The 25,060-nt window shown below is 56.4% G+C and overlaps 1 protein-coding gene across 2 annotated transcripts in view; it reads left to right on the top strand.

Moving 5' to 3' along the window:
* The window catches only part of LOC104372752 (opioid-binding protein/cell adhesion molecule homolog), a 274,639-nt gene extending 253,104 nt beyond the window's left edge, over positions 1 to 21,535 (top strand). For both annotated transcript variants that reach the window (XM_086626806.1, XM_086626805.1), the window contains 6 exons: positions 13,565 to 13,797; positions 19,821 to 19,946; positions 20,191 to 20,325; positions 20,400 to 20,520; positions 20,860 to 21,011; positions 21,435 to 21,535. In XM_086626806.1, the coding sequence (XP_086482932.1) occupies positions 13,565 to 13,797; positions 19,821 to 19,946; positions 20,191 to 20,325; positions 20,400 to 20,520; positions 20,860 to 21,011; positions 21,435 to 21,535 (868 nt within the window). The remainder of the gene's footprint in view (positions 1 to 13,564; positions 13,798 to 19,820; positions 19,947 to 20,190; positions 20,326 to 20,399; positions 20,521 to 20,859; positions 21,012 to 21,434) is intronic.
* The last annotated feature ends 3,525 nt before the right edge of the window (positions 21,536 to 25,060 follow it).

Genomic DNA, 25,060 nt, shown 5'->3' on the forward strand with positions numbered 1-25,060 from the left:
CAGTGGGAGCTTGTTGCGGAAAAAAAGAAAGAAAGAAAAATAAAAACCCACATAAAGAACCCAGAAACCTCCTTGATGGGATGGTTAGAGCTTGAAGTTTCTTTTTTCCTGAGGGCAGCTGTCTCCTCTCCCCAGTTCTCTCTGTAAATCAAACTGCTGGTGTCGGATCGGCGGCTCCGTCTTTCCCGTGGCTGCTTCCCCGCTTCCCCGCGGCCTCCCCGTGCGCCGAGGGGATGTAATCACCACCTAGAACGGCTTGAAGGACACAAGCGCGGGGAGCCGAGAGGACGATTTGTAGTGAATAATTTAGTGGATGAATTTAAAGCTTTTGTTCTCGTCACAAATTACCTGCGAACTGTATGGGAAGGCTTTGATCGTACAAATCCATTTTACATCGTCTCTATCTGCCAACAGACCCACCTACCCGCTTAGCTGTGGTTTTAACTGGCATATTTTTCCGTCCACATCGCTGTGTTTTGGAGGTGGGCTGGAACCTGCCCGTGCTTGTAATTAATCTGTCGTTTTGGTGGGTGCGGTTTTAATTACCAGCGTAAGATTGCCCGTCCGGGTTGCACTGGAGTTTGAAGAGTGATGTTTCTCAATAGGAATAATTTTGTGGTGTGACGTTTTTGGGTACCCCCCTGTTCCCAGCATGTCATGGGATGCTTACGCAGCCCTCGAAATGTTTTGCTTGTAGGTGGAAGGGGACAAGATGGGCACGGGGCTGCGATCCCAGGTGGGGACAAGTGCCAGTGTTGGCAGCTCGTGGTGCAGTTGAGGGGGCCTTCTCCCTCCTCGCCCCAGCAGCTCTCCTCTCGCACCATCCAGAGGTTTTTCCCTGCATTCCTCGCTTGGTGTGGATGGTGGGACCAGAAGCTCTCTGCCTCCCTCCCGTTTATCTGCAGCAGCGTAGTTCGGTTGGGGCTGGGGAATTTAGCAAAGTGCTTGTGAAGGAGGCTGCAGCCTGCCCGAAGAGAAGCCACGTGAAATGAAGTTGTATCGCGCTCCGAGATCAAATTATCCTTCTTGGCTTTCGGGGAGAGGACTCGCCGCGGCCCCATGTGAGAGCTCGCCGCCTCCTCCTCCTCATCTCAGTTTATATCGCCGGTCCCCTGGCAGCCACTGCGAACGCTCGCTCATCAGGGCTTGCTCTCGCCGCTAATGGCCCTCTATAAATAAGCCCCAGGAACAGTGATAGAGAACAATCATAAAAGGCAGGCGCATAAATTAAAGCCGATGTTATAATAAACTAGACAAGCCCTTCATCGAGGGTTTTATGTTTCTCCTTGAGTCGGCGGCTTTGCCAGGAGAAAATGATTTCTGCGCGCCTTGGCCCCGGTCCTCCGTCCGCCTGCTCTGTAGGTGCACGAGGGCGGGTGGCAGGAATAGTTGGCATCACTATCCCCCTTTTTTTGGTGTTACGGGTAAAAAAGCCACGGGGATTTCCCAGAACAGCTCTCAGCTTCCCTTACTCAGGTCCTTAGGGTGGCGACAGCATCACAGATTAACTGTCTGGGGTGGCTTTGGCCACTTCTGGGCAGCTCTAAATGAAATCCAGTGCCTCTGGGTGCTGAGATACTGCCGGGGGCTCAGCCCTGCGCCTCCGGAGAAAGGTGGAAGTCGGTGCGTTCGCCCCGGTGAGCTGCGGTCAGACCTCGCGGGCCCGGAGCGAGCTGCCCACGTATGAAATGGCAGCGTCTTGGGGCGGATGGAAGTGCAGATGTGGTACCTCTGAAAGGCTGCTCCTTCCCCTTTGCCCCGAAATGTCTCGCTGACCGGAAAAGCATGCACCAGTGGCTGGCACGCAGGCTTTCTGCCGTGCCTCTGGAGTGCCTCAGGAATGCTATATATACTGTGCCGAACCTCCTGCCTCTCCTGGCGAGTTCATAGCTGTCTCTCCGCATCACGTCCTGGATGGCTGACGCTCGGCAAGCGGATCTGTCTGCTCCTCAAGTACAACTTCCCTGGAGTGAAGTCGTCCAGGTGATGCAGCAGGTCGTGCTGTGGGCACGGGGTTGTTCAGGGCTCTGGTTCATGTCCCACTGAGAGCAGGAGTCAGTCTCCTGGTCCTGTGTGATGCTAGGCAGGGGGCTTTGGCAGAGCTTGGGTCTTGGCAAGGGCCCACCAGCTCAACCTGCTCCCAAACCCTCTTTGGACACTTTGGACCTGAGCTAGTGGCCCTGAGAGCCAGCAGCGAGGATGCCAACTCCCGCTCCAGGCTCTGAGCTTGCTTTTAAGCGGGCTCACCTGTGCGTTGCAGTCATTGCAGTGAAATCCAGATCACGTCCCTGCAGTGGCAGGTCGGGGACGGGGAAGGGGCAGCAGGTTCCTGGGGGCCTGGAAGGCTCTGGTGCCCTGAACATGCTGTTTTTGGGCTCTGCACATGCCATGCTCGTCTCCATCTTAACTGCTCTGCTGGTGAGGAGGGCCAGGGCAGAGCGATGTGTGCTGGTGGGGAGATGTCTCCCTGTGCCTCTTGCTGTGGGGACACCAAGGAGGGTCAGTATAGGTGCTGGCTCATCATTTGAGGTTCAGAGCACTTTCAGGCACGTGTACAGCTCTGTGACAAATCCATGCCCGGCCACACGTGCCACTCCGTGCAGCAATATTGGTGCAAGGCGGGGAAGATGCTGTGCAGAGTTACATGTGTCTGGGCGCAGCTCGGTTGCATCCCCCTAGTGCTTGAGCACCGTCTCCCTCGGTATGGTGTTATGGAGACGTGGCACGGTGCGGAGATGGCCAGGGATTATGTGTGGGGAGGGTAGAGGGGGAGGAAGGAGAGGAGGGAGGCAGATGAAGGCAGAAAGGGAGGGATGGGGACACCGTGAGTGGCTCCGCTTTCTGCTCCGCGCTCCCCTGCGTGCTCTGGCCCGAGCTCCCCCTCGTGTTCAGCTGCACAGATTTCTCCAGCGTTCTCCCAACCATCCTCTCCGAGTTAAGGCAGGGATGTTCGAGCTTTCCTGCCACGTTTGTGCTGGAGGAGCCGGACCCCCATCGGACAGCCCACTGGCTGCAGGCTTGCTTTATCCTGCAACTGAGGCATCCCTCCTTCTCCCCAGTGAAATTCCAGTGTCGAAGGCACCTCCAGCCTTTCTGAGTATTCAGACTAGAGCCAGAGGCTCAGACAAGCTCTGGCAAGAGGCAGAAATCCATAATTTTGATGGTGCGAGGAGAGGTGTGTGCTCCTTCCAGGAGCTGCTGGGCTTCCTGGAGGGGCAGGGATGTGCTGTGCCGTGCTGGTGCAGCATCAGTTCCCTCCAGATGCCACCTGCCTGCTCCCTGCCACCGCCGCCGCTCATCAGCCCCTCACTGGTCTCGCACAGGGTCGTTTTCTGCTCTGTTTCCTCCCCCAGCCTTTGGATGCCCCCCCTCCCTGAGCTCTCCGCTTTCTTCTTCGTCATCCCGGCTGGGATAAAATACGACCGCAGCTGCCAAGCGCCAAGATGGCAGCTCCCCTCGGGGAGTGTTTGCCCACATCACCTGTCGGATCAGGAGCCTGCATGTCCTTGGAAAAATATGTATTTCAGGCCGCCGGGGTGCTAATTTGCAAGGCCCATTACTCAAACGAAACATTAAAATGGCCGTCCATAAAGCAGAGCCTTTATCTGTGCCTCCCCCTCGGTCTGGACTCCCCACGCCAGGTATAGGCTTCCTGTCAAGCCTGAGAGCCAAAAGCAAAGATTTATCGATAGGTACCGTGACTCCGGTTTGCATTTTAATTGTGTCGCCGTCAGCCTGTGCCGAGAATAAACTCGGCGGCTATTGTGTTATCCCGGCTTCATCTCTCCAGCCGGATGCGCCGGGAGAGATGGGGGTTTGCGGCGTCCCCACCAGGGACCCTCTCACTTTCCTGCCTCCTTTCCTCCCTGCTTGTCTGCACGGACCAGCCGCCCGGCGCCGAAATGCTGATACCGATCCACACGCGAGGTTGGGAGGGAATGATGTGGGGAAGGAGCCTGGTGCATCCCTGTCTCTCGGTGCCTCAGTTTCCCTTCGCGTCTCAGCCTCTCCCGACCCACCAAGGGCAAGAGCTTGCTCCACCGCGGTCCCCTCCGCTCCGCTGGGGCGGGAGGCACAAAGCAGGGCTGGGCGAGGTGCGGGAGCTGAAATTGCTTTTTTTTTGGAGGGCTCGATTTCACGCCGGGAGCGAAGCCGTGGCGCCGGGAGGAATCGAGAAGCCACGCTTGTCAGGGAGGAGATGTGATGAACTTCGGTGCCTGCTTGTTTATTTTCCGTGCGCGTTTGTGCGCGGGGGTGTGTATAAATATCCCTGGCGTGCGCCAGACGACGCTGGTGTCTCACTGAACGCGGGTGCAAAGTTTGACCTGGCGCTTTGCGGTGGAAGCGATGCATGTTTATTAGCCAGGCAATGGGTGGGAACGAATCCCTCGCTCGCTGGCTCAGCAGCACGGGGGCTGTTATTAAAATAAACAAAAGCAACAGCAGCTCAGCCACCACTGTGCCACCCATGCTAACTTTGTTATGGAACAACCTTCTCTGGGGGTGGGAGGGGGGACCGACCGCAGAGGAGATGCTCTTGGGATGTGCAGGGACCAGCTCTGTGAGCTCCTGCTCCCCCGTGTGCCAGAGCTCATCCCCTGCCTCAGTTTCCCCATCGGTACAAGTGACATCTAGAAGTGACGTAAGTCTTAGCCCGCAGCCCGGCGGGGAGTGCGCAAGGCTCCCTTCATTAATAAGCACAAAGCGCTCTGATATTTTTAGCTGGAAGTGCCACGTATTGATATAATATTACTGTACCTCGTTTGACTTCTTTTTCGATTGCAAGCCCCCTCTTGATCCCGTTACCTGCAGTAACAGTTATCTGGCTATATTTTATCATCTGAATATTTCAATTAAATTACTTTAAGGGAAAAAAAAAAGCCTACGCTGAAGTTGGAAATGATCACTGTATCACTCCAACTTCCCTCCATTCCCAGAAGGTTAATTGAAAGGCAGCCATCTTGGTGACGTTTAGACAAATGAGGATAATTATGTGTTCTCCAGCTCTTTGAGAGGTTAATTGCTTAGATGTACGAAGACTTGAAGAACAAAGAAGGAATAAATCAGAAGCAGGACTATGATCTGATAACGTAATTTGGGATAGTCACGTACAACTCAAACAAATAAACCCCCTAATAGCATGAAGTCGTTTGGCCGCGTGGACACCCCGCAGGGTTGCTGGGATCGGGCCCTCGGCCCTCGGTGATGGTCAAAGAGGGGGTACTGGTGGGAGAGGGAGAGGTCTTTGGCTCCTGCACAAGGGTGGCTGTTGTCGTCTCGCGTGGTGATGACTTCTTCATCTGGTGGTGCCACCGGGCTGTCATCTGGCTCCTTAGTGCCTGTTGCATGAAGCATCCAGCTCTCATCCCAGCGATGAGATGGCAGGTGGGAAGCAGAGGGGTCAGCGGAGGCGCGAGCAGAGGATTTCCTCTGGTGGGTTATTTTATTTTGCCTAATTGCTGGTGAAATTTCTGCAAATTGGCAATTACATTCTCAGGCTGGTGGCTTACCCAGGTCATTTACAGATCTCGCGTTTGGCAGGAGCGCTTCGCGGCGTTCGCCATGAAATATGGCTTCACCCTCCATCGGCAGAATTTCCCTCTTTTTAAAGGTTATTAGTTCTGCCTGCGGTGATTTCACACGCTCAATCTTATGGCTCCTCCATCCTGAAGGAAGCTGATATTTTTGCCTTTCTGTTCCCCTCGGTGATTGGGGTGAGGGTGCTTCTCTCCGGGCAATCAGTTTGTCCATCTGTCAGCCCCTCCGTCCAGCTGGGAATGGGGCACACGAGGTGCTGGAAGCGATATCCAGGCACAAGGATCACGGATGGAGTGAGTTGCTTTTCTCCTTGCCCGTCCCTCCGTGGCTGCCCACCGTCCCCGCAGCGAGGGGCACGGAGTGGATCCCACTGCCTAAAAAGTTTGGGCTTTTATCGACGGCTCGGGGCTGTGCGAAACGCCGAGCTTTCCAGCCAGGATCAAATATCACTTCATTTTTCAGCCGTGAGGGTCAAGAAAATGGTGTTTCTTTTCACCAGTGAAAGCTTGGGGGGGTGAAACATCTTCATCTGGAATCTCCTTTCCCCCTCCGCTCTCTCTCCGGGGAAGTTCGAATTGATTTCAAATGAGAAAATGCCTCCGCACCCCTGACGCGCCAGGAGCGCTGAGCCTCCGAAACACCGGCGAGTGGTTTTTCCACCTATCTGTCAGGCCTGTCTGAAATTGCAGTTTAATTCTCCGTATTTGCTCTTGTGTTGTGCATTAAGATACAGCGAGTTTATCCAGCAGTCCAGCTGTTTTGAAGATAATTACTACAGAACTCAACCTGATGTAAAATAATCCTCCCGGGCAAGCAGCCAAGAGCCTGAGACTTATCCTCCAAAGACTGAAACCTCTCCATTACCCTTAAGAGCCACAGAGATAGGAGCAGGCGTCTCATGACAAATATATATTTGGTGGTAATTAACTGGGGGTTGGGAGAAGAGGTTTGCCTCCCCCACCCCGACTCCTATCGGGGAGGGTGGTGTGGCCGGACAGACCGACTGAGAGCGTGAAGACCACGTGCGATGGAGACGTGGTTGGGTTTCCATACCACACCACTTAGTTCTGTGTCTCCCTGCCTGGAAAGGTGGATGACAAAAAAAAACTAGAAAAAAGCAATCACAAGAGAAAAACTCAACCCCAAAACCCCACCGCAGGTGTAGAAGGCTCCAGGTTCTCAACTGTTTGAGTCTGCTAGCACTGCCAGCAATAAACTCTTGCGTTTCTTCTCCTCCTTTTGATTGAAGAACACTAGAAATCAGCCGGGGCGCAGGTGCTGCATTGTGTTAGATTAGCGCTGATTGAATTCGTACATGGGTGCTGATTGAGGTTCAGGGCTCTGCCGATGCGGCGTGCCACGAGCAGGGTTTGCCACATCGTGGCCCTTCAGCAGCACCCTCCGAGGGTGGCCGTGGTGTCAGCAGGCGTCTCTTGTTGGGTCTTTTCTTCTCTGCTGGGACGTAGGGCAGAGCTTCTGTGCAGGGTAGAGGGGAATTTGGCTTCCCTGGGGAGAAGGCTCTCTGACGGTGTTTCCTAGGAGAAGTAGTGATGCTTCGGTGGTAAATGCTGGTGGACGTTGGTCGTCTGTTTGGAGAGGAGCTGGAAAGATGTCCCAGCCCTCTTCAAACCACGGGATGGCCCAGGGGCCACGAGCAAGTTGGAAATCGGTGCCTGGCTGTGTCAGGAACCTGACTTTAGGGAGAGAGTGCAATCACTTAGGCACCATTTTGGACAAGGCAAGGTGCTTTGCTACCCGTCTTCCGATGCCTGCGGTTCTCCTGGACTGGCTGCCCCTGCTTGGTGCCTTCATTTTCCTCTCTGCTCGGGAGCTCAGGTGTGGCCGCCAGCATCGACTGATTCAGATGTTAGCATTTAAGTGCCACCTGCTCCATAAACATCCCCATTGATTTGCTCTATCCAAAGGCATCCTGCTTTATTTCGTTTGCTGCCGCCTCATATTTCCTTATGAAGATTTCTCTTAAGCTAATAACAGCTGTCAGCCGTTGGGGCTTAGGCAGGTGCTTTCCAACCTCCCCGGACACGTTTTTGTGTCGGAAAGAAGGGACTCATGGTGGGAAAATCAAGTGGGAGCTGGGAGCAGAGCGTGCCTGACTCCATCGCACCCCCTTTGCCGGTGATGGTGCCAGGGCGGTGTGCAAAGTAAAACCAACGAGGAGCGAAAGAAGGGCTTTAGGAAGGAACGGGCAAGCCAAGCTCACTCTAATAGAGCCTTGACTGCGGTTTCTGGATTTGCTCGATGTGGAGCATTCATTCAGAAAAGTCCTGTGAATGACTTTGGGGGGAAGATGCGGTTGGCTCACCCCTTCCCTGCGCAAACTACGAGCCGTTTCTAAGCCACCTGCGGCGCAGCTCTGCCTGCCTCAGCCTTAGCATCCCCGCAGTGGTACCTGGTCCCCAGCCTGGGTGCAGGTGCAGGGCAAGCCCCTTCGAGGCCAAAGGCGGGCGCAGACCCCATCCCCAGGTTAATGTTAGCTCGAGTTCAGCGGTGACCCAGCATGAGGCTCAGGCTTTGCATCCCCAGCCACCCAAAGCCCTGCGGATGCTGGGTGCAAACCAGCCAGTGGGGGTTTGTCTGGTATAGCCCCCTCGGGGGCCACGTGGTGAGCCTTAAGTCTTGACTTCTGCTGCTTCGCGCAGACAGCTCCCGCCTTCCTCATCATCTTGTTATTATTCTAATGTCTGGGAGCCGCAGTCATGGACCAAAACACCATTAAACTATCTGAAATGGAGCAACTCGACAGCCCCTGCCCTCACAGGCTTATTATCTTTGCAGATGGGTATTTTATATTTAGCAACCTCTAATGTATCAATTTGGGCTTTGATTTTTCACGAGGAGCGGCTTCTATTCTGGTGCTCGGCAGCGGACGAGCAAACTGCCAGGGAGAAACCCTGCCCGATGATCCCTGAGCCTCTGGGGAGGGCAGGAGGGTCCTGCAGCCCTCGGAGGGCTCTGGGGAGGGGGTGGTTGGCAGGGAAGCGTTTGCTGGTGGTCCGGAGCTTGTTTGAACAGGACTGGGAGCGCTTGGGGAATTGGAGTGATGTGGTGGCCGTGAGGCCAAGCAAGCAGTTAAGATAGCAGGGAGTGGAAGCCGGTGGCACGTGGCTTTGTGGGAGGCAGTGGTGCAGAGGGAGGGATGTTATGGGACAAAGGAGAATGGTTTAGGCTGGCCGAGCTTCTCGTGCATCCCATGCTCTTTGTTTTCCCACAGGAACGCGGAGGCATGGCAATAGGTTGGGAATTGCCAAGTGGGTGGCAAGAGCTAGTGGGAGATGGTCGTGCTGGGTGATGCCAAGCAGCACATCCCAGGTCCCCTCTGTCCTCAGGGTGCTGGGATGCCGTGGAATGTGCGTGCTGGGATGCTGTGGAGCATACGCCTCGCAGCTGGGTGCCGGGATGGATGGGAGAGACGGGAGAAGGGATATTGCGAGTGCTTCAGAGCGGAGATAGGGTGCTGGCGGAAGGGATCGGAAATGAAAACAAAGTGCCTCCTGCCCACTGCGCCAAGAATAAATATCAGGGATGACAGTGACGGAAACCCCGGCGGCGCAGTCCTGCCCTCCGGGAGCTCTTGTGCGAGACCCGCCGTCACTCGCCGCAGATGCCATTGTAGCCGCGGCTAATTTGACGGTTTACATTGTTGGGAGAGGATTAGAGCAGCCGCCGTGTTTTGATGGCCCGCTTCTCATTTGCATCTTTAACGAAGCGGGAGCCCAGCCAGGTTCTGTTCTTTTGTGTTTACTTCTGAGGAAGTGTGTTTATTTCCGATGATTACAAATAAATCTCCTCTGCCTTTGCTCCAACCAGCCGGAATAAAAGGCGTTGGGGGCCCGTTAACTCCATAGCCGGGGCGAGTACCAGAAGCAAAGGAGAAATCTCATTAGGAGTCCTCGGCAAAAGGAATTAACGATTTCTTCTCAAAGGCTCTGCCCCTGTGACAGGTACTTTTGGTTGGAGACTTCCCAGGGTGAAGCACCGCCCTGTCGCTGTCAAGGGGCTTTGCTCCCGATCCAGGTGAGCTATTTTAGCCACTGAAAATTGGGTCAGCCAGCCAGTTTGTGCCTGGGTTCGGCATCTCCATTTGTCATTTTGATGAGACGGCGTTGCCTGCGGGGGTGAAAAGCAGTTTGGGGTTGAAGGGCCGTAGAAGTATTTAAAAGTGGAGCATTGCCGGTTTGCATAAGGAAGCGGGAAGATTTTTGGAGTGATCCAAAGACGAACATCTCCCTGGGGCTTGGCTGGGGATCTGTGGCCCTGCTCTGCGGGGGGGAACCCGTCACCTGGACCCCAACGTTTTGGGGTTCCAGCCATCCCATCCATCCTACTCACAGAGAAGGGTTTACAAGACTTGCTTTATTCCTCCAACTCTTTGCAGGCTGTCTATCCCTCCAAAACTAGTGCCAGAAAACTGGTGCCAACCCCTCACCACAGGGCAGACATCGAGGGCAGCCTCAACCCCAGCTTTGCCCTCGTGCTTGGCCAAGTCAGCAGCACAGGAAAGGTCTGCGACATGGCCCGGGAAAGTGGGGGGACAAGGACAGTGGGTGTCACGTCATGTCCCGTGCGTAGGGAAAGCGCTGTCAGGGTCATTGATGGGCTGGGCAGGAGCCTGCTGTGGGAGCGACGTGGGGGTCTCTCCTAATAGGTCTGGAAGGAGGGAGCTGGCTGCTTCGTGCCACTGAACACAAAGAGCGTGTCGGCGGAGTTATCTGTATCGTTGACACTAAGTGAAATAATTCCTCGGCAAACTTCAAAATTAGCATTTAAGGATGAGAAATTGGGGCAATTAGAAGGGAAGCGGCACAGCGCCGCTGCCCCCAACTCCCTCCCTCATACGTCTTCTCGTGCTACCGTGTTGGGGTTTGTGGCCCGAGAGGCCACGTATCAGCGGGAACGTTGGAGGGGCTGGAGCTCAGGAGAAGCCCAGCGTCCACGGCTCATCCAATCAGCTCTAGCCGAGAGCGGTGGTGATGGTGGGAGGCAGCCGAAGGGCTGCGGATGGTGCAGAGTCTCTGCTCGAAGGCAGCGAGGGTCTAACTGGGAGGCAGACGCGGAGGAGCAGATGGGACAGGTTGTGTTGCATGAAGAAGGGCTGTATAGGGGAGCTGGGAGGAGGTGGGTGTCAGGGGCTCGGGTCTGGGATGACAATATCAGTCTGGAGATATTACCCCCCGCCTTGCTGATGGGTTTTTCTCTGGGTGAATCATGGTGCCAGGATGGGTTTATTTCCTTCCCATCTGACAGCAGCTTTATTGTCTTTTGTCCCTCCCGGACTCGTAAGGCAGGGTTTCTTCTGGAGATGGATACGGCGCCTTCAGGAGACTGTTAATGGGGGTTTGTCTTTGTTCTTAATTAGATCCCTTCAAGGGAAAACCTCCTGGCCCACTTTATTATCCAGCTTTGTCAGAGCTTGTCTGCTTTATCTAAACACTTTGCAGAAGTCTCTTTACCTGTTTGCTTACTGGAGACATTATCATAATCCTGGTCAATTGGAAATAGGTAGCAAAGACGGCTCGGCAGACGAGGGAGCAGCAGCAGCTTAGCGGCTGACGGGTATCGCGTTCCGAGGCTGGTAAAGAAACTGGTGGGGTGCTCCTTGTGTCGGGGTGCCAGTTCCCAGGGTGTGGGAAAACTCGCGGCAGAAAGGAAAGGTTGGGCAAGAAGGTGCCTCTGGAAATGCTGTGCCAGCTGATGGATGGTGGCTTTTCTGCTGGTGGTTGCTCTGACACGTTGCTGTGAGTTATGGGAAAGCTGGGTTTTTTTTGAGGAGGGAGGTTTGTCTGGTCTTTGCCTACCCACATCTGCAGGGGACAGCCCAGAATCCGGTGGAAAGGAGCACGATGCTGAGTGAACAAAGCCAAAGGGACTTGATCCAAAAGTAGCTATTGAGTGGCAGCAAGTGAAGAGTGAGCTCAAGGCAGGGGGAGAAGGAGCCTTTGCCTCTAACAAGCTCTTGGTGTGAGCTTGTTAGAAGGAGGAGTCTCCAAGTCGCTCCTGCCCGTTGGCTCCGAGTGGTTTTGCGGGTGGTTCTGGCCACCAGGCACTACGGGCAAGGGAGGGCGATGCTGTCCTTGCCCTTCCTCGTGTGAGTCTGAGGTGCAGCTCTGAGCCATAAACGCGAGCTGTAAATGCAGAATGAGCGACCTCCAGATCTCAGGGGTCCCGGACTGGCCCCTGATCTCCCCGGGAAGTGCACCCAGTAGGCGCCAGCCAAGCTGGGCAGCGGCGGGCGAGCGTGCCCGGTGACGACACGAGCTCCTCGTCCCTGTCACTTCGAGCCCTAGTCCTCGTGCTTCACCCCTAATGAGGGGACCCGAGAGTACCTCGCAGGGCTGTAGTCTGGATATTTATATGAGCGCAGACATGCAAGTTGTCTGTTTTACATATTGCTGCCCTGATTTTTCAGTGCGCGCAATGAATAATTTACAGAAGCCGTGTGTAAGTATCTCTTTATTATTCATTATAATGAAGTGAGACAGCAGTAATAGTCCACTAGACTGGAATCCCCCAGGGCCGAACTTAACTCGGCCGCGCTTAGCTCTCCCCCAGTTAATTTGAACGGAGGGAGGGCTCAGATTCCCAACAAGGACGATGCCATCCGCCGGCACGAGGCCGCCTCAGTCCTGTGGAGCTGAGCCAGTGCAGCTGTGGGCACCAGGGCATGTCCGATGCCCGGCTGGGCTCCTGGCACGCCAGCAGTGCCACGGCAGGCACGGAGGGCCATCCGTCTTCCCGGGCGTCCGTGGCTGGTGGAGATGTACAGCTCCTGCAAGGGGAAAATCACTTGTTTGGGGGAGGATATATCGCTTGTTCCTGTGAACCGAGCGCCCGGGGGGACCCTCAAACATGCCAAGCGTCGCCCCTTCCCTCCACCCGATTAATAATCTTGATCGAGGTGACACTCCACAAGCCCAGCATGGGAGGCATATAACACCCCCAAAGCCTCTGCAAGAAAGGCGCCATGGCAGGGACGAGGACGGGGACAGCCCGTCTCAGAATTTACAGGCGTGCGGAGAGGGACTCGCATGAGTTTCTTGATTGACTGTAGGTGCCATTTCCCTGAGATCTCAGCTGCACAGGAGAAAGCTCCCCTACCACAGTCCTCAGGTGGGAAAGGTGAAGCTCCCGAGAAACGACGGGCTCTTAATTTAGCCAAACGCCTGGTGGTTTTGCTGCAGGTGCTGTGGCGGTGGCAGAGAAGGCCAGAAATAAGTAGATCGAGAAAAATCTATCCAACAGAATGAAAAAGCTGCGTTCTCTGGGAACATTTTAATTCCCTTTTTTCCCCTCCTTCTGTTCTTTGCTGAGCGTAAGTCAGCGCCGCGGACCGGAGCCGCCGAGCCCTCACGCGTATCGAAGCGGGGAGGGTGGGAGCCAGGCAGGAAATAAATAACGGAAACGACCGTGTTGTGTTTTCGAGGCACTCGTAGGATTTACAGCTGCTTATCCCTTCTCTTCCCCGTGCGCTAACTTCTCCATCTCCGGCTGTTTCTCTTCTTCCCCTCTCCCCGCACCTGTGCCGCAGCCCCTCTGCCCCAGCAGCGGGTGCGTATGTCACCCTGGGGATGGCCCAAGGGCTGCGCTGACAGCCCAACTGTCAGTAAATTTTACAGCTTCATCGGAAATTCTCCGTGCGCAGCGAGGGCGAGGGGAGGGCGGCGGAGGTGAGCGAGCCAGGGGGTGTGGAAAGGCTGCGCGGCTTGTGGAGGTCGAACGTAACGGGATTTTCATCTGCGGTTCCTCAACTCTGTAGAAAAGACAAAGATGGGGCTTTTTTTTCTGGTGAATTTGCTGTTTCTGTGAAATCTCAAGTGATGGAGGGACGCGGGATGTGGCGGCAGGGTAGCGTGGCCACGGGTGCACACCATCTCCATGCCAGCAGTCCGGCCACACACGCCGGGGAGCTGGCGACACGGCTCTCGTCCTGCTTGCGTCCCCTTTTGGGAGTCAGGGTGCTCACCGTGTGTGCTGTCCCACGTGTGACCCTCTGACTCTTCCTTCGCAGGTGTACCGTGGATGACAGGGTCACGCGGGTAGCGTGGTTGAACCGCAGCACCATCCTGTATGCCGGCAACGACAAGTGGTCTATAGACAACCGTGTGGTCATCCTCTCCAACACCAAGACCCAGTACAGCATCAAGATACACAACGTGGATGTCTACGACGAGGGCCCCTACACCTGCTCCGTGCAGACAGACAATCACCCCAAGACTTCGCGCGTCCATCTCATCGTGCAAGGTAGGTCTTAACGTGCCTCGTGCTGTTGCTGAACTGACCGTTTGATGTGGAAGGATGTCTGGACCCATGAAGGGTTTGGAGGGCCTCTTGGTGATGGAGATGTAGCGATCCGACCAACATCTGTTGCTTCGGGGGGTGAGCAGCATGGGGACAGGGGTGTGGACAAGTCCCTGCCATGCCAGGGAGGAGATGGACTCGCGTTGTCTCAGCCTAGCTGTGTTGTACGGCTGTCACGTGGGGCAGAGGACACTTGGGAACTGAAATCGGGGCTGGTGTCCTCCTCCTTCTGCACCGTCGCTCGTCCCTGCTGTGAATTTGACCCGTTCCCGCTGCCTGGTACCCACGTGTCTCAATTCACCGGGTCAGGGAGCCATTGGTAAGGTGCTTGGGCACGCGTCTCAAGATGCTTCGGGAGAGCCGAAAGCGAAGCACTGCCAGGCGTGGTGGGGAAGCAGACTCAAACGGTACGAAACTTCATGGTTTTGGGAGAGAGGGCGAAGCATGTGAGCACATCAGAGTCACCGTGGGGACACAAAGGGCTGTCGGCACAGGTAGCAGGTGCCAGGTGCCAGTGGATCAGAGGTGCCCATAGTGCTCTGGTGGGCGCCGCCTCTGGATCCTTGTGGCTTTGCACCGGCTACTGCCTTTTGTCCGGTCTCTAGATTAATTTTTCAGAGTTAGCGTTAGCTCAGGTTAGATAAAGATAATGAAAGTTTCCTAATCCTCTTAAAGAAGATTTATCTGGCTGAGTAGAAAGCTCTCGGAATACAATAAAGCGCGTATAAAACCAGGCCCTAATCTTTCCTTTAATTTCAAACAGCTGATGGGTATTGATTTTGCAATGAGCAAAACTGAAAAATTTCTTGGCCTCGACAGGTCTCTGCGAAGCCCCCAGCACAGATAGGTATGTATTTACGTATCCTTCTCATTTGAGGAGGTAGGTTTGATTGTGCCCACCCACCTGAGTGGTTTTCCTGCCTGGTCTTGGCAGGAGTGTCTCGGGGAGGCCTGTGCCAGGCAGCGCTCGCCTCGGGAAGAGGGGAGTGGAGGATCACTGGGAGCATCACCAGGCAGGGAAGGAGCGAAGCCCTGTTTCTGTTGTAGATCTCCTGGCCTTAAATATTGGCTTAGAGATGAGGTCTGGGGCGCTTCTTCGTCAAGGAGGCGGCCGTCCCGTTGGCGAGGGCAGGAGGACCGCAGGGGATGGCCACGCACACCCTGGCATCACGCCTCACCCATGCCAGCTGGCCAGTGAGCTGGTGGTAGCGACCAGTTTGCAACCACGTTCAGATCAATTAATTTATATTTGTATTTTGCAAAACAAAAAGTTGGCCAGAGAGAGTATTGATTCTTTGTCCCCGTATTCCGTCGGGTTTTGATCACGCTCTGGCGGGGCCCAGCCTTCCCTCCCGGCAGTAAGTCTGCCAGGGAGTCACAGTCAACATTCCGTGGGTCTCAGTGTCGTTATTCATGTGCCTCTTGGATTGGTTCATTGCAACAGCTGTTAACAAGGGTTTATACGAGCATAGGTGGCAGGAAGCCAGAGGGGTTTTTTGTCTCCCTTTTCCTCCTTTTTTTCGGGGGCTGCCTCATGACGACGCTTTCAGGGACACGTGTGGTGCTTATGGCGTGCTGGTGTCATGAGGAGTTACAAACACAGAGAGAACGCGTGTTTAATCTTGTTTAAGCAGAAGATGAGCCATCTCATCCTCCTCTCACCATAAACAGCTCAAGCAGAGGCTGCCACGGGGCTGGACCTTGGGTCAGCCCTCCTGCCTCCAGGTACAACCCTCCATGAAGCCCACCTCGACTCCTGGGAGGTGTGAGCCTTCAGGAACGAGCCAGGGGACCTCACCGCATCGTGCCATGGAACGGTTTCAGGACGTGGGGTATATTTTAGTCTGGAAAGCAGAGCTCAGAGTTTGGTGTTTTGTGGCTTTTGCACTCAGTGCTCCAGGAAAGAATGAGCCTGGCATCCTCCTTGTGACAGCAGCTGTAGAGAGGAGGGTATATGTGCCAAAGCGGCGTATCGCTTTAGGATCCACGCGCTGTGCAGTGCCCTGGCTGGCAGAGATCTCAGTGAGCAGTGCTGGCCATCCCTACCTAATAGTGGTCTTCGGTATTCCTCAGACGTCCTCTGTTTCTGATTTATTTAGAGAGCCCTCCCCTGTTCTGCCTTAATCCTACTGGCCATAGATTTTTCATTAAAACCTCTCCCAGCTGTCGGCATCGTTACTGTTAGTTTCTGGTCGGCGCGATCCATTTTCCTGTCTTGGCGTTTGCTGCTTTCCTCGCCCCGGGAGCCAGGATGGGTTTCCGAGGACCCTGGCTTTCGTTCACAGTAGCGAGGTCGCGGTCGTGTGGTCAGTTTTCTCAGGCCACGTAAGGATGCTCTCCCGGAGCCGGTCCCGCGTCCCTCGTCGCATCCGCCGCCACTCGAAGCGGCACCCGCGTGGGCGTAACTCTTCAGCAAACGTCTCAAAAGCAAATTTGAGTCTTTGTTTTTTCCTTTTTCCTGATAACAACTGGTTCTTGGAATCTCTGAAAGGGCAACCGTCCCCTGCCCCCTGCCAGCACCAGCAAGCTCTTCTTCCCCAACGTAGACGGTGCTCCGGTCTCCCCCCAGCACCACGGATTCCACGACAGCCGCGGTTAAGCTTGCTTTTATCGCCCTGCCTTTGATATCCAGGCAGGAGCTGAGACCGTGACGCTTATTAAAACCTTACCAGGAGGCTACACGGGGTACGGTGAGGCAAGGGGAGTGGCTCAGCCTTCTTTGGTTGTCACAGCAAAGACCTGATAATAAAGTCTACTTCTACTAAACGTAGAAAGTGCTTATATACGAAGCACCAAGTGCTTAGACGCTGGAGAGTTTGGCATCAGGAGCATGTATGTGATGTACAGAAGAAAATTCAGCTCAGCCCAGAGAAGGGAAAGGGTAAGAGGCAGCAATGCAGGCTGCAACCTCTGGAGCAGGCTCGCCTCCCTGCTCGGGAGCATCATCTGCACTTGAGATACTTACTCCTTACAGGGTAGTTTGGGTTTTTTTGAGGTCTACCTAAGAGACAAGACGATAGTGAGGAAAAGAGATGACGTGCAGTGAACATGATGCAAAATGCTGGCAGAGTTTCCTGTCACTTCATGTAGCACCTAGCCTGGCAAGGCTTTATGTACATTTGGGATTGAGGGTTTTCAGGAATGGTGAAGGTGGTTCTTGAGGCCTGGGGTGCATCTTTTGTCTCACCTGGTGACACGTGGTGTCCAAAGCAAGGCGTTGGTCACCTGCCTGTTCTGTACGTGCCGCTCGTTATGGTGTGGTCCCCCAGGGGGGTCAACTGCCGGTGGCAGCAAAAGGGCGTTCCAGGAGGCAGAAACAGGTTGGGATGCAGTGCTCAGACCTGGCATGTGTTTGCAGGACCAGGTGCAGAGCTTGGTTCTGCCCCGGAGCTGACAGTATCTCGTGGGAGCGGGAGCATGGAGGCATCGGCTGTCGAGGTGCTGCGCTGTTCCACCATCCGGTACCGCACTGGAGGCATGCCCAGGGGTCTGGGTGTGTTTTCATCAGTATTCCCCCTCTGTTTAGCTCCTGTGAGCCCGTGAGGGTAACAACAGGATGCTCCTGGGCACGTAAATCGGACAGATGTGGATGGGATCAGCTGCAGCCACCACCGAGCAGGGTTGTCTGGGAAGGCAGCAGTGATCACCGGGAGCCAACAGAATAAAAACGCTATGGCAGCTGATTAATTTCAGCAAAAAGTGAAAATGAGGAAGAGGAGGGAGAGCCAGAGAAGTTGTTTCCCCGTTATATTTCTGAACAGAGCGAATGTTTTAGCGTGCGCACAAATAGCTCCCTGGGAAGCGCTCTCACATCCTAATTGTTCATAAATTTACTGACAGGCGGTTACACGGTAGGTATAACGCTCCGAGTTTGTGTTTTATCGCTTTTCCCCATCTCGAGGCAAAGAACCTGGAGAAAAAGGGTACGTGGTGTGCGGTCGGGGGATGCTGCCCAGCGTGGCACACTCGATGCCCTGGTTTCATTGGTGTGTTCTCTCATGAGCGGTCAGTCCCTGCCGCGTCCGAATTTCGCCTTCGCTCGGAGGGGTCCGCGCCGGCTAATCCCTTCGCTTTAAATGTCCGTGGGTCTCACCGCGTCATGTTCCAGTCCTGTGGGAGGAGGACGAACTACATGGTCCTATGCGACAGTCCTGGGTGCCAGCACGTGCCCAGGCCTGATGAGAGCGTGAGTTGGTACATTGGGCAGTTAGGGTCTCGAGCAGTAAAGGAAGGAGATAAATCAGGGGCTTATCATTATTGAATTTAGCGGCATCGCTTTCACGTTCAATTTGTCTCGCCGGCTTTCCGAACAAACAAGAAATTACAGTGCGAATGTATTTTTTGGCCTATGGAATGTTGTGCATTAACTTACCCGTAATTAATATTAGGCAGGGTCGATGAAATCCTCCGCGGGCTTCTCGCCACTCCGGCAAGACCGCGCTGGTCCTCGCTGCCTTGGGATTTATTCTGCGTTCGATTTGCTTGTAGTCGGAGCCTTTTACATGGAAGGCAAGACTAGGAATAAGAGGGGATAGACATGGCATGCCACCATATCACCTTTCCCCCTGCCGCTCTGGAAGGCGAGCATCTCACACCCATCCCATAAGTGGTCTTGGGTCCAGGGAGGAATTCTGGAGGGGACGCTAGCATGACCCCAGCAGGCTCTCAGCCATCCATGTCCTCTGCCTGTAATGCCTTTCGTGCCCTCAAGCAATCGAAGAGCATCTCCCCTTTTTTTTTTCCTTAGTTATTGTATGATGAAGCAGCTAGCGGGAGCTGCTCGGAGAAGCGAGCTCTTCCGAAGGGGATCATGTACATGACAAAGCGTTTTGCTGGTGAAAGGGAGAGCAGGTAATGGTGCTCCATCTTCCCAGCCGAACAACAACCCTGCTCTTGCCGCTTCTCCGGTGGTTAGTGCGTTCACCTGGCAATTGTTTCTTCTCTTCTGTACATAGCGAGGAGAGGCTGTCGTCACTACGGGCTGCATAATATGGGATGTAGGGCAGGGAGACGTCCCTCACTTTGGTCAATGTAGAAAATCAGATGTAATCCTGGGAAAGGTTGCTGTTAACACGTAAATGAATAGCAAGAGCATCTGCAGTCATGCTGGCGGGCCACGAGTTATTCGCATGGCTGTCCATCCCAGCCCAGGGCTGTCCATCCCAGCCCTTCGGGGACTGGGAAGGCTCTCGGGGGAAACAGGAGAGCCTGTAGCCTCTATGCCCAGGGATGAGCCTCAGCTGTCCCCATTTTGACACCCGGAGCAGCTTTAGGGTGGACACGCTTATTCGTGTGGCTTAGTGTTTGCTGAACCGGAGCATCGGGGCCGTGGCCTTTATCGGTAGAGGTATTTTTTTGTGCAGGAGCAAAAGTATTGCTGTGCCTGGGGCAGGGACAGGCTCATGTCTACGTCCAGCACACTGGTTTCTGTGTGTCACTTTGCACTTGTCGTTTGGGACTCAGGGGATGGGAAAGGGGGCACGTGGCATCCTGTTTGGCACAGTAGGAGAGGTGTTTAGTTTTGGGCAGGTTGTTTCGTACGGGCTCGTTCACTCCCCTGGGGCACAGAGCCTTTTGGGGGACGCGTCTGCCAGTCCCACAGCCCGGAGCACTGGAAAACGGTGTCAGCGAGCGGGCTTTAATTGCTTTTTTGCTAGGGCTGGGGATATTTACGGATGCGGAGATTGCCAAGTTATTTATTAGGTGGCGTATCTGGGGATAGAGTCATATAAATCACTGCGGCCAGTCTGGAACGGAGCAGATGCTCAGTAATTTAAACAGCTTTAATAAATATGCTAAAATACGAGCTTTGTCGCGGGCCGTAACGGGAGCCAGTGAGGAGACCCCAGGGCCGCGCTCGGCTCCAGTCCGAGACGCGGGTTGGGAGGGATGGGTCTGGCTGCCAGGGCTTCCCAGCAGTGTGCTGCTGTAGTGACGGTGCCTCTGCTCTTCTTTGCATCTTGCAGTTCCTCCCCAGATCGTCAACATCTCGTCAGACATCACCGTGAACGAGGGCAGCAGCGTGACCCTCATGTGCCTGGCCTTTGGGAGACCGGAGCCCACCGTCACGTGGCGGCACCTCTCCGGGAAAGGTGAGTGTAACCTCGGGGCTCGGTGGATGGGTCGTCCATGTAGGATGGACGGGTGTCCCTCTAGGGGTGGCATGAAGGTGGCTGTGGTGCGCCCTGGTACAGGGCTGAGGATGCTTGTTAAGCGATGCCCTGAGCTTCCTGGGCAAAGGGGATGCCGGATGCTCAAGGGAGGGCAGGGGTGCAAAGGATGTCTGGGTGTTGGCATCCGTGGGTGACGGTGCCACGTGTTTGGGACGTCTCCCAGGGCAGGGCTTTGTGAGCGAGGACGAGTACCTGGAGATCACAGGCATCACGCGGGACCAGTCCGGGGAGTACGAGTGCAGTGCTGTCAACGACGTGGCCGTCCCAGACGTGCGGAGAGTCCGAGTCACCGTCAACTGTGAGCGCAAGGAACGGGGAATTTGGGGTGGGGTGGGCGCACGTGATCTGGCGTGACACTCACCGTCTCTGCAGACCCGCCGTACATCTCCAACGCCAAGAACACGGGTGCCTCGGTGGGCCAGAAGGGCATTCTGCAGTGTGAGGCCTCAGCCGTCCCTGTGGCAGAGTTCCAGTGGTTCAAGGAGGACACCAGGTAAGGGGCCGTGGAGGCGGGCGGGAAACTGAGGCACAGTGCAACCATGCCAGCCTCGGGGCTGGAGGGTGATGAGGTGCAGAGGAAGGCTGGGATTGACTTGTGTCGGTGGGTCTGAGTGCCAGGCTGAGGGCTGAGGGGGTCCCAGGGTCGTTTCTCCTGGGGACGGGGGTCAACATGGGCCACACGGGTCCAACAGGGAGACAGGTTATTGTAGGGAGAGCGTGAAGGATGGGACAGGAAGAGTCTGGTAGGGGAAGGCGTGGGTGTACAGTGGGGTGAGCCGGTGGGAAGGGAGGGGACGTGCAGTGCTCTGAGCACTGTGTCCTTCCCCCGCAGGTTAGCGAACGGGCTGGAGGGGGTGCGGATCGAGAGCAAGGGCCGCCTGTCCACGCTGACCTTCTTCAACGTCTCGGAGAAGGACTACGGCAACTACACGTGTGTGGCCACAAACAAGCTGGGCAACACCAACGCCAGCATCATCCTGTACGGTAGGTGTGCTGTTCTTTTGCAGCAAGGCATAGAGAGGAGGAGGAAGAGGAGGTGGCGAGGCTGAGGCAGGTGCGACCCCAGAATGTCCCCACATACCTGAAGCTCCACATGTCTGATGATGTCTGCTCCTCAAACAAGGAGCACGTCACCCCTTAAATGTCCCTTGAGCTCCTCACCTCTTTGAGACCCCTGCAGCCCACCCCAACACCAGTAACGCTCTTCAGACAACGGAGAGACCCACTGACCTCACCAGGAGGGGAACGTAGTGCCAGTGCCACAGGGGGCATGGGATGAGAAAGGGGACGGGGATGCGCAGGGATGACGGGGAGGGCGGTTCCCTTCAGGCAACAACACGACCCCTTCCCCTCGCTGCCAGCCCTAACGCTGTCCCTCCTCTTCCTCTGCTTGTCTCTTCCGTGCAGGACCCGGAGCGGTGCACGACGGCGGCAACGCGGCGTCCCGGGCGGCTGCGGGCTTCTGCCTCTGGGCCACCCTCCTCGCTCGCCTCCTCCTCGACTTTTGATAAGGGAGCGGAGGGTCCCGGGAGGCCCCTGCCGCGCCTCTCCCCCGCCCCGGGGGCTCCTCTCCGTTGGACGGGCGACACGCCGGAGGACGGGCGGCGGCGCCCAGCGTTGAAGGACAGCCACGTCTCCCGCGTGCCGGGACCGTTCTCGCCGCCGGTGATGCTGTACAGATCCCACCACGTGCCACCAGACTGTCACCTGCCACCCCGGGGACGTGGTCCAGCACGGACCGGACTCCCCGCGGCCGCCCCGTCCCCGGCGCGGGGGGCGCGGAGCCATCGGGCTGGGCGCTGCCTGGAGCTGTCGCCCTGGGGATATCCGTCTCGTCGTCTTGCCAAGCCACCTATGCCCAAAAAGACCACCAGGTCAAAGCCCCCTGCCTCTGCCTTCAGCCCTCTCGCTCCTGAACGTCAGTTCTCACCGCCAAAGCTCTTCCCTAAGCGTCTCCAAGGCCGTGGCCCTTTCCAAGCGGGTCACCCAACACAACCAGTTATCCTTCGTGGGTCACGGACCTCCCGCCACTCTTTTGCCCAGCTAACGTTGCACCCTGGCCCCCCAAACCCCCTCACCTTCCTGAGGACACAAGGCTGCTCTCGCAGGAGCGTGAGCCCCAGGGACCGCCGCGGGGACTAGAGCCTTCCCCCCTCCTTGCTCCAGACCCTCACCCAGTTTGCTGCTGCCCCCCTGCTGGCGGGACCTGCTGGCGCTCGCCCGACAGGCTCCTCCAGGTGTGTTTTCCAAGCGCTGGCTAGCCCACACATCAAAAGCACAGCCCCACTGACACTGGGCAGAGGCTCTAAACCACACAGCAAAACACCTGGTGACCATCCCCGTTTCCCTGCAGCCCCAACGCTCCCGCCTGTCCGCACGCATCTGGAGGGGATGGGACCGCGCGCTCCCGGCATCAAGGTCTGTGCCTTCCCGGTCCGGCTCCTGGCAGAGCCTCCCCTTGCTGTTTGGCCAGGATGGAAGAAAGGTGGGAGCCAACCTTGAGCTGCAACATCTGTGCTCTGCCTTTTCTCATGCCCACCACGGGCCCTGCCCGAGGAGACTCGGACGCTTTAGACCCTGCGGAGGAGGCTCGGGCTCCATCAAGTTGCCGCACCGGCACGGCAGAGATGGGGACAGCTGCGACGCCCCCGGCTTGCTCCTTGCTAATCCTCCCTGCAGCCACATGCCTTCGACAATGAAATGGATGCTACCCTGGGAGCTTCCACCCCCTTCCTTGCTGCCCACAACAGCAGCCACGGCGTCACCTTCCTTGTGTATGGAATAACGCACCTGTCTGTGCCCCGCGGGCACCCTCGCCCAGTATGTGGTGGCAGACCTGAGCCTTCCTGATGCTCCATGGCCTCCAGGGAACGCTTTGAGGCTGCGGTCCAGGGATGAGAAAAGTCTTGAAAAGACTTTTTCACCGCTCTTGAAAAGTCACCCGCGGTGCCCGTCTCTGCGCCTGCAATGGGGAGGCGCGACTCTACGGCGACGCACTCCGTGAGCACACCAGGCATCCCCCTGAACCGACCCAACGCCTCCCTGTGCGCTGCCCCTTCCTTCTCCCTCCGTGAGATGGCTTAACAGCGATGGCACGCACAAGTCGTCTTTCCTTGGGCAAACTCTGCTGCTGCCGAAACCTCCTCACCCCCCTGTCCCACTTTCTGTGGCTGCGAGGAAGCTGGGCTGGTGGTCCTCGGCATGTGAGATTGAAAAAAAAAAAAAACCCAACCCCGAGGCTACGACTTATCACCCCATCCTCTATGTGGACGTGATCCCTCCTCAGCCCCACTCTCGACGGGCTGCCTGGGTGCCATGCCAACTGGCACGTGGCACAAGGCTGTTGCAAAAAAAAGCAACAGCTACGGAATCTCCATCGATGCTCCTGCCCCTCCCTCCCCACCCCCCCGGACGTTCAAAACGTCCTGCGGCTCACTGGCACAAACCAGGCGGCCTGAGGGATGGGGGCTGCTCTGGCGCTGGCCTGATGCACTGGCTTACCTGATGGGCAGGGATCTGGCATGGCACGGCACCGACTGGGCGAGTCCGCGTCCTGCGGTCCCCGCGGCGCTGCTCCACTTCGCTGCCGGTCCCGGAATGGCGGCACTGGCAGCCATCTGGGTCCTACCCTGGGACCCCAGGCACCTTCACGCAGCGGGGAAGGCACTGTCTTCAGCCAGTGCAGCAGCACACATGGCATTCCCCGTGTACCTGCTCTGAAAGTACCCTCGGGTGCAGGAGACGCCTCTTCCCCGACGCCTTCGCTGCCCCACACCGCCCCATGATAGCCTCCGGCTGCCTGACACCTCCCCGTATCCCTTCCCAGGACCGCCCCAAATTTCTCCGTCCTCACAGCAGGAATGCTGAACTAGCCCCAGATGTGCAAGGCCAGAGGCGGAGGCAACAAGACGACGCCACGGCGCGTGGCACAGCTGGTGGACCAGGGGACACCTCCGCCCCATCCTTCTCCCGGGGTCAGGGATGGCATTCGACTCTCCATGCAATGGGCTGTTGTGAGGAACACATTGGATGTCCAAGGATGGCCCGGGCGGGTGGCGGACCCCTTCATGTTCGGACGCTCGGGGGGGGCAGCTGGGTGCCCGAGGCGGGGGGAGCGTGGCTCCCGGGTGTCTCCTGCTGACGGCGGCGATGGCCGGCCGTGAGTTTCTGTCGATCGTTGTGTCCCACGGGTGGCTATACTACCTGAGATTTGTGCATGTTACATTGTAGTTGTAACCTTTTCTAATTCGGCAAGAATAAGAGATGGTTGTGATTGTGCAGTGTATCAATAAAGTTTGACGAACTTTGTACCTTCGGGGCTTTGCTTCGCGGGCTCCGCACGCCCCGGGGAGGGAGGGGGTGCCCGCCACGCCGGGAACGCTCCTGAATGCCCCGGACCTCCATTGCTCCCATAGCCTCACCCAACACTTAGTCGGAGCCTCTTTTGATTGCCCCCTGCAACGATGCCTCTTCAAGCCCTCGACTGGGGGCTCGCTGCCGTTCACCTCGTCCCTCACCCCGTCTCCTTCTTCCCCCAGGAACTGGCCTCGCGGCTCCACGATGGGTCTCAGGTCCCACCCGCCTCCATCCCTCGGCCGTCGATGAGCACGTACCTGTTGACAGTCCCTGCGGGGTAAGGACCAGCTTTGCTCTTGTTGCTCACCTATGTTGGGCAGAAGCGGCGCGACTGGGGACCTCCTTCTGGCGACCGAGCCATTCCCGGCATCATCTTCTCCATTGTCTTGTAACGACGCCCACTCCAACGACTAAACCTACCCCCACGACAAGGGACCTCTCTGCAGATGACACGCTCCTAAGGGGGTGCTTGCTCCTACTGTGATCTGATGGCACGCGACACGGATGAAATGTCTCCCTCGAAGGACAAAGATGGTGAAGACTGGGAGGAGAAGGAGCTGCCACCCTCAACATCTCCCCAGCGCGGCTATAAAACACGAGCCTAGGCCAGCTGGCTGCAAATCCCCCTCCCCAGGAGATACCACGCTTTTCTACCCCTTTGACCAGGAGAAAAGGTT

Source organism: Tauraco erythrolophus, chromosome 26, assembly GCF_009769465.1.
Source record: "Tauraco erythrolophus isolate bTauEry1 chromosome 26, bTauEry1.pri, whole genome shotgun sequence".
NCBI classification, from domain to species: Eukaryota; Metazoa; Chordata; class Aves; order Musophagiformes; family Musophagidae; genus Tauraco; species Tauraco erythrolophus.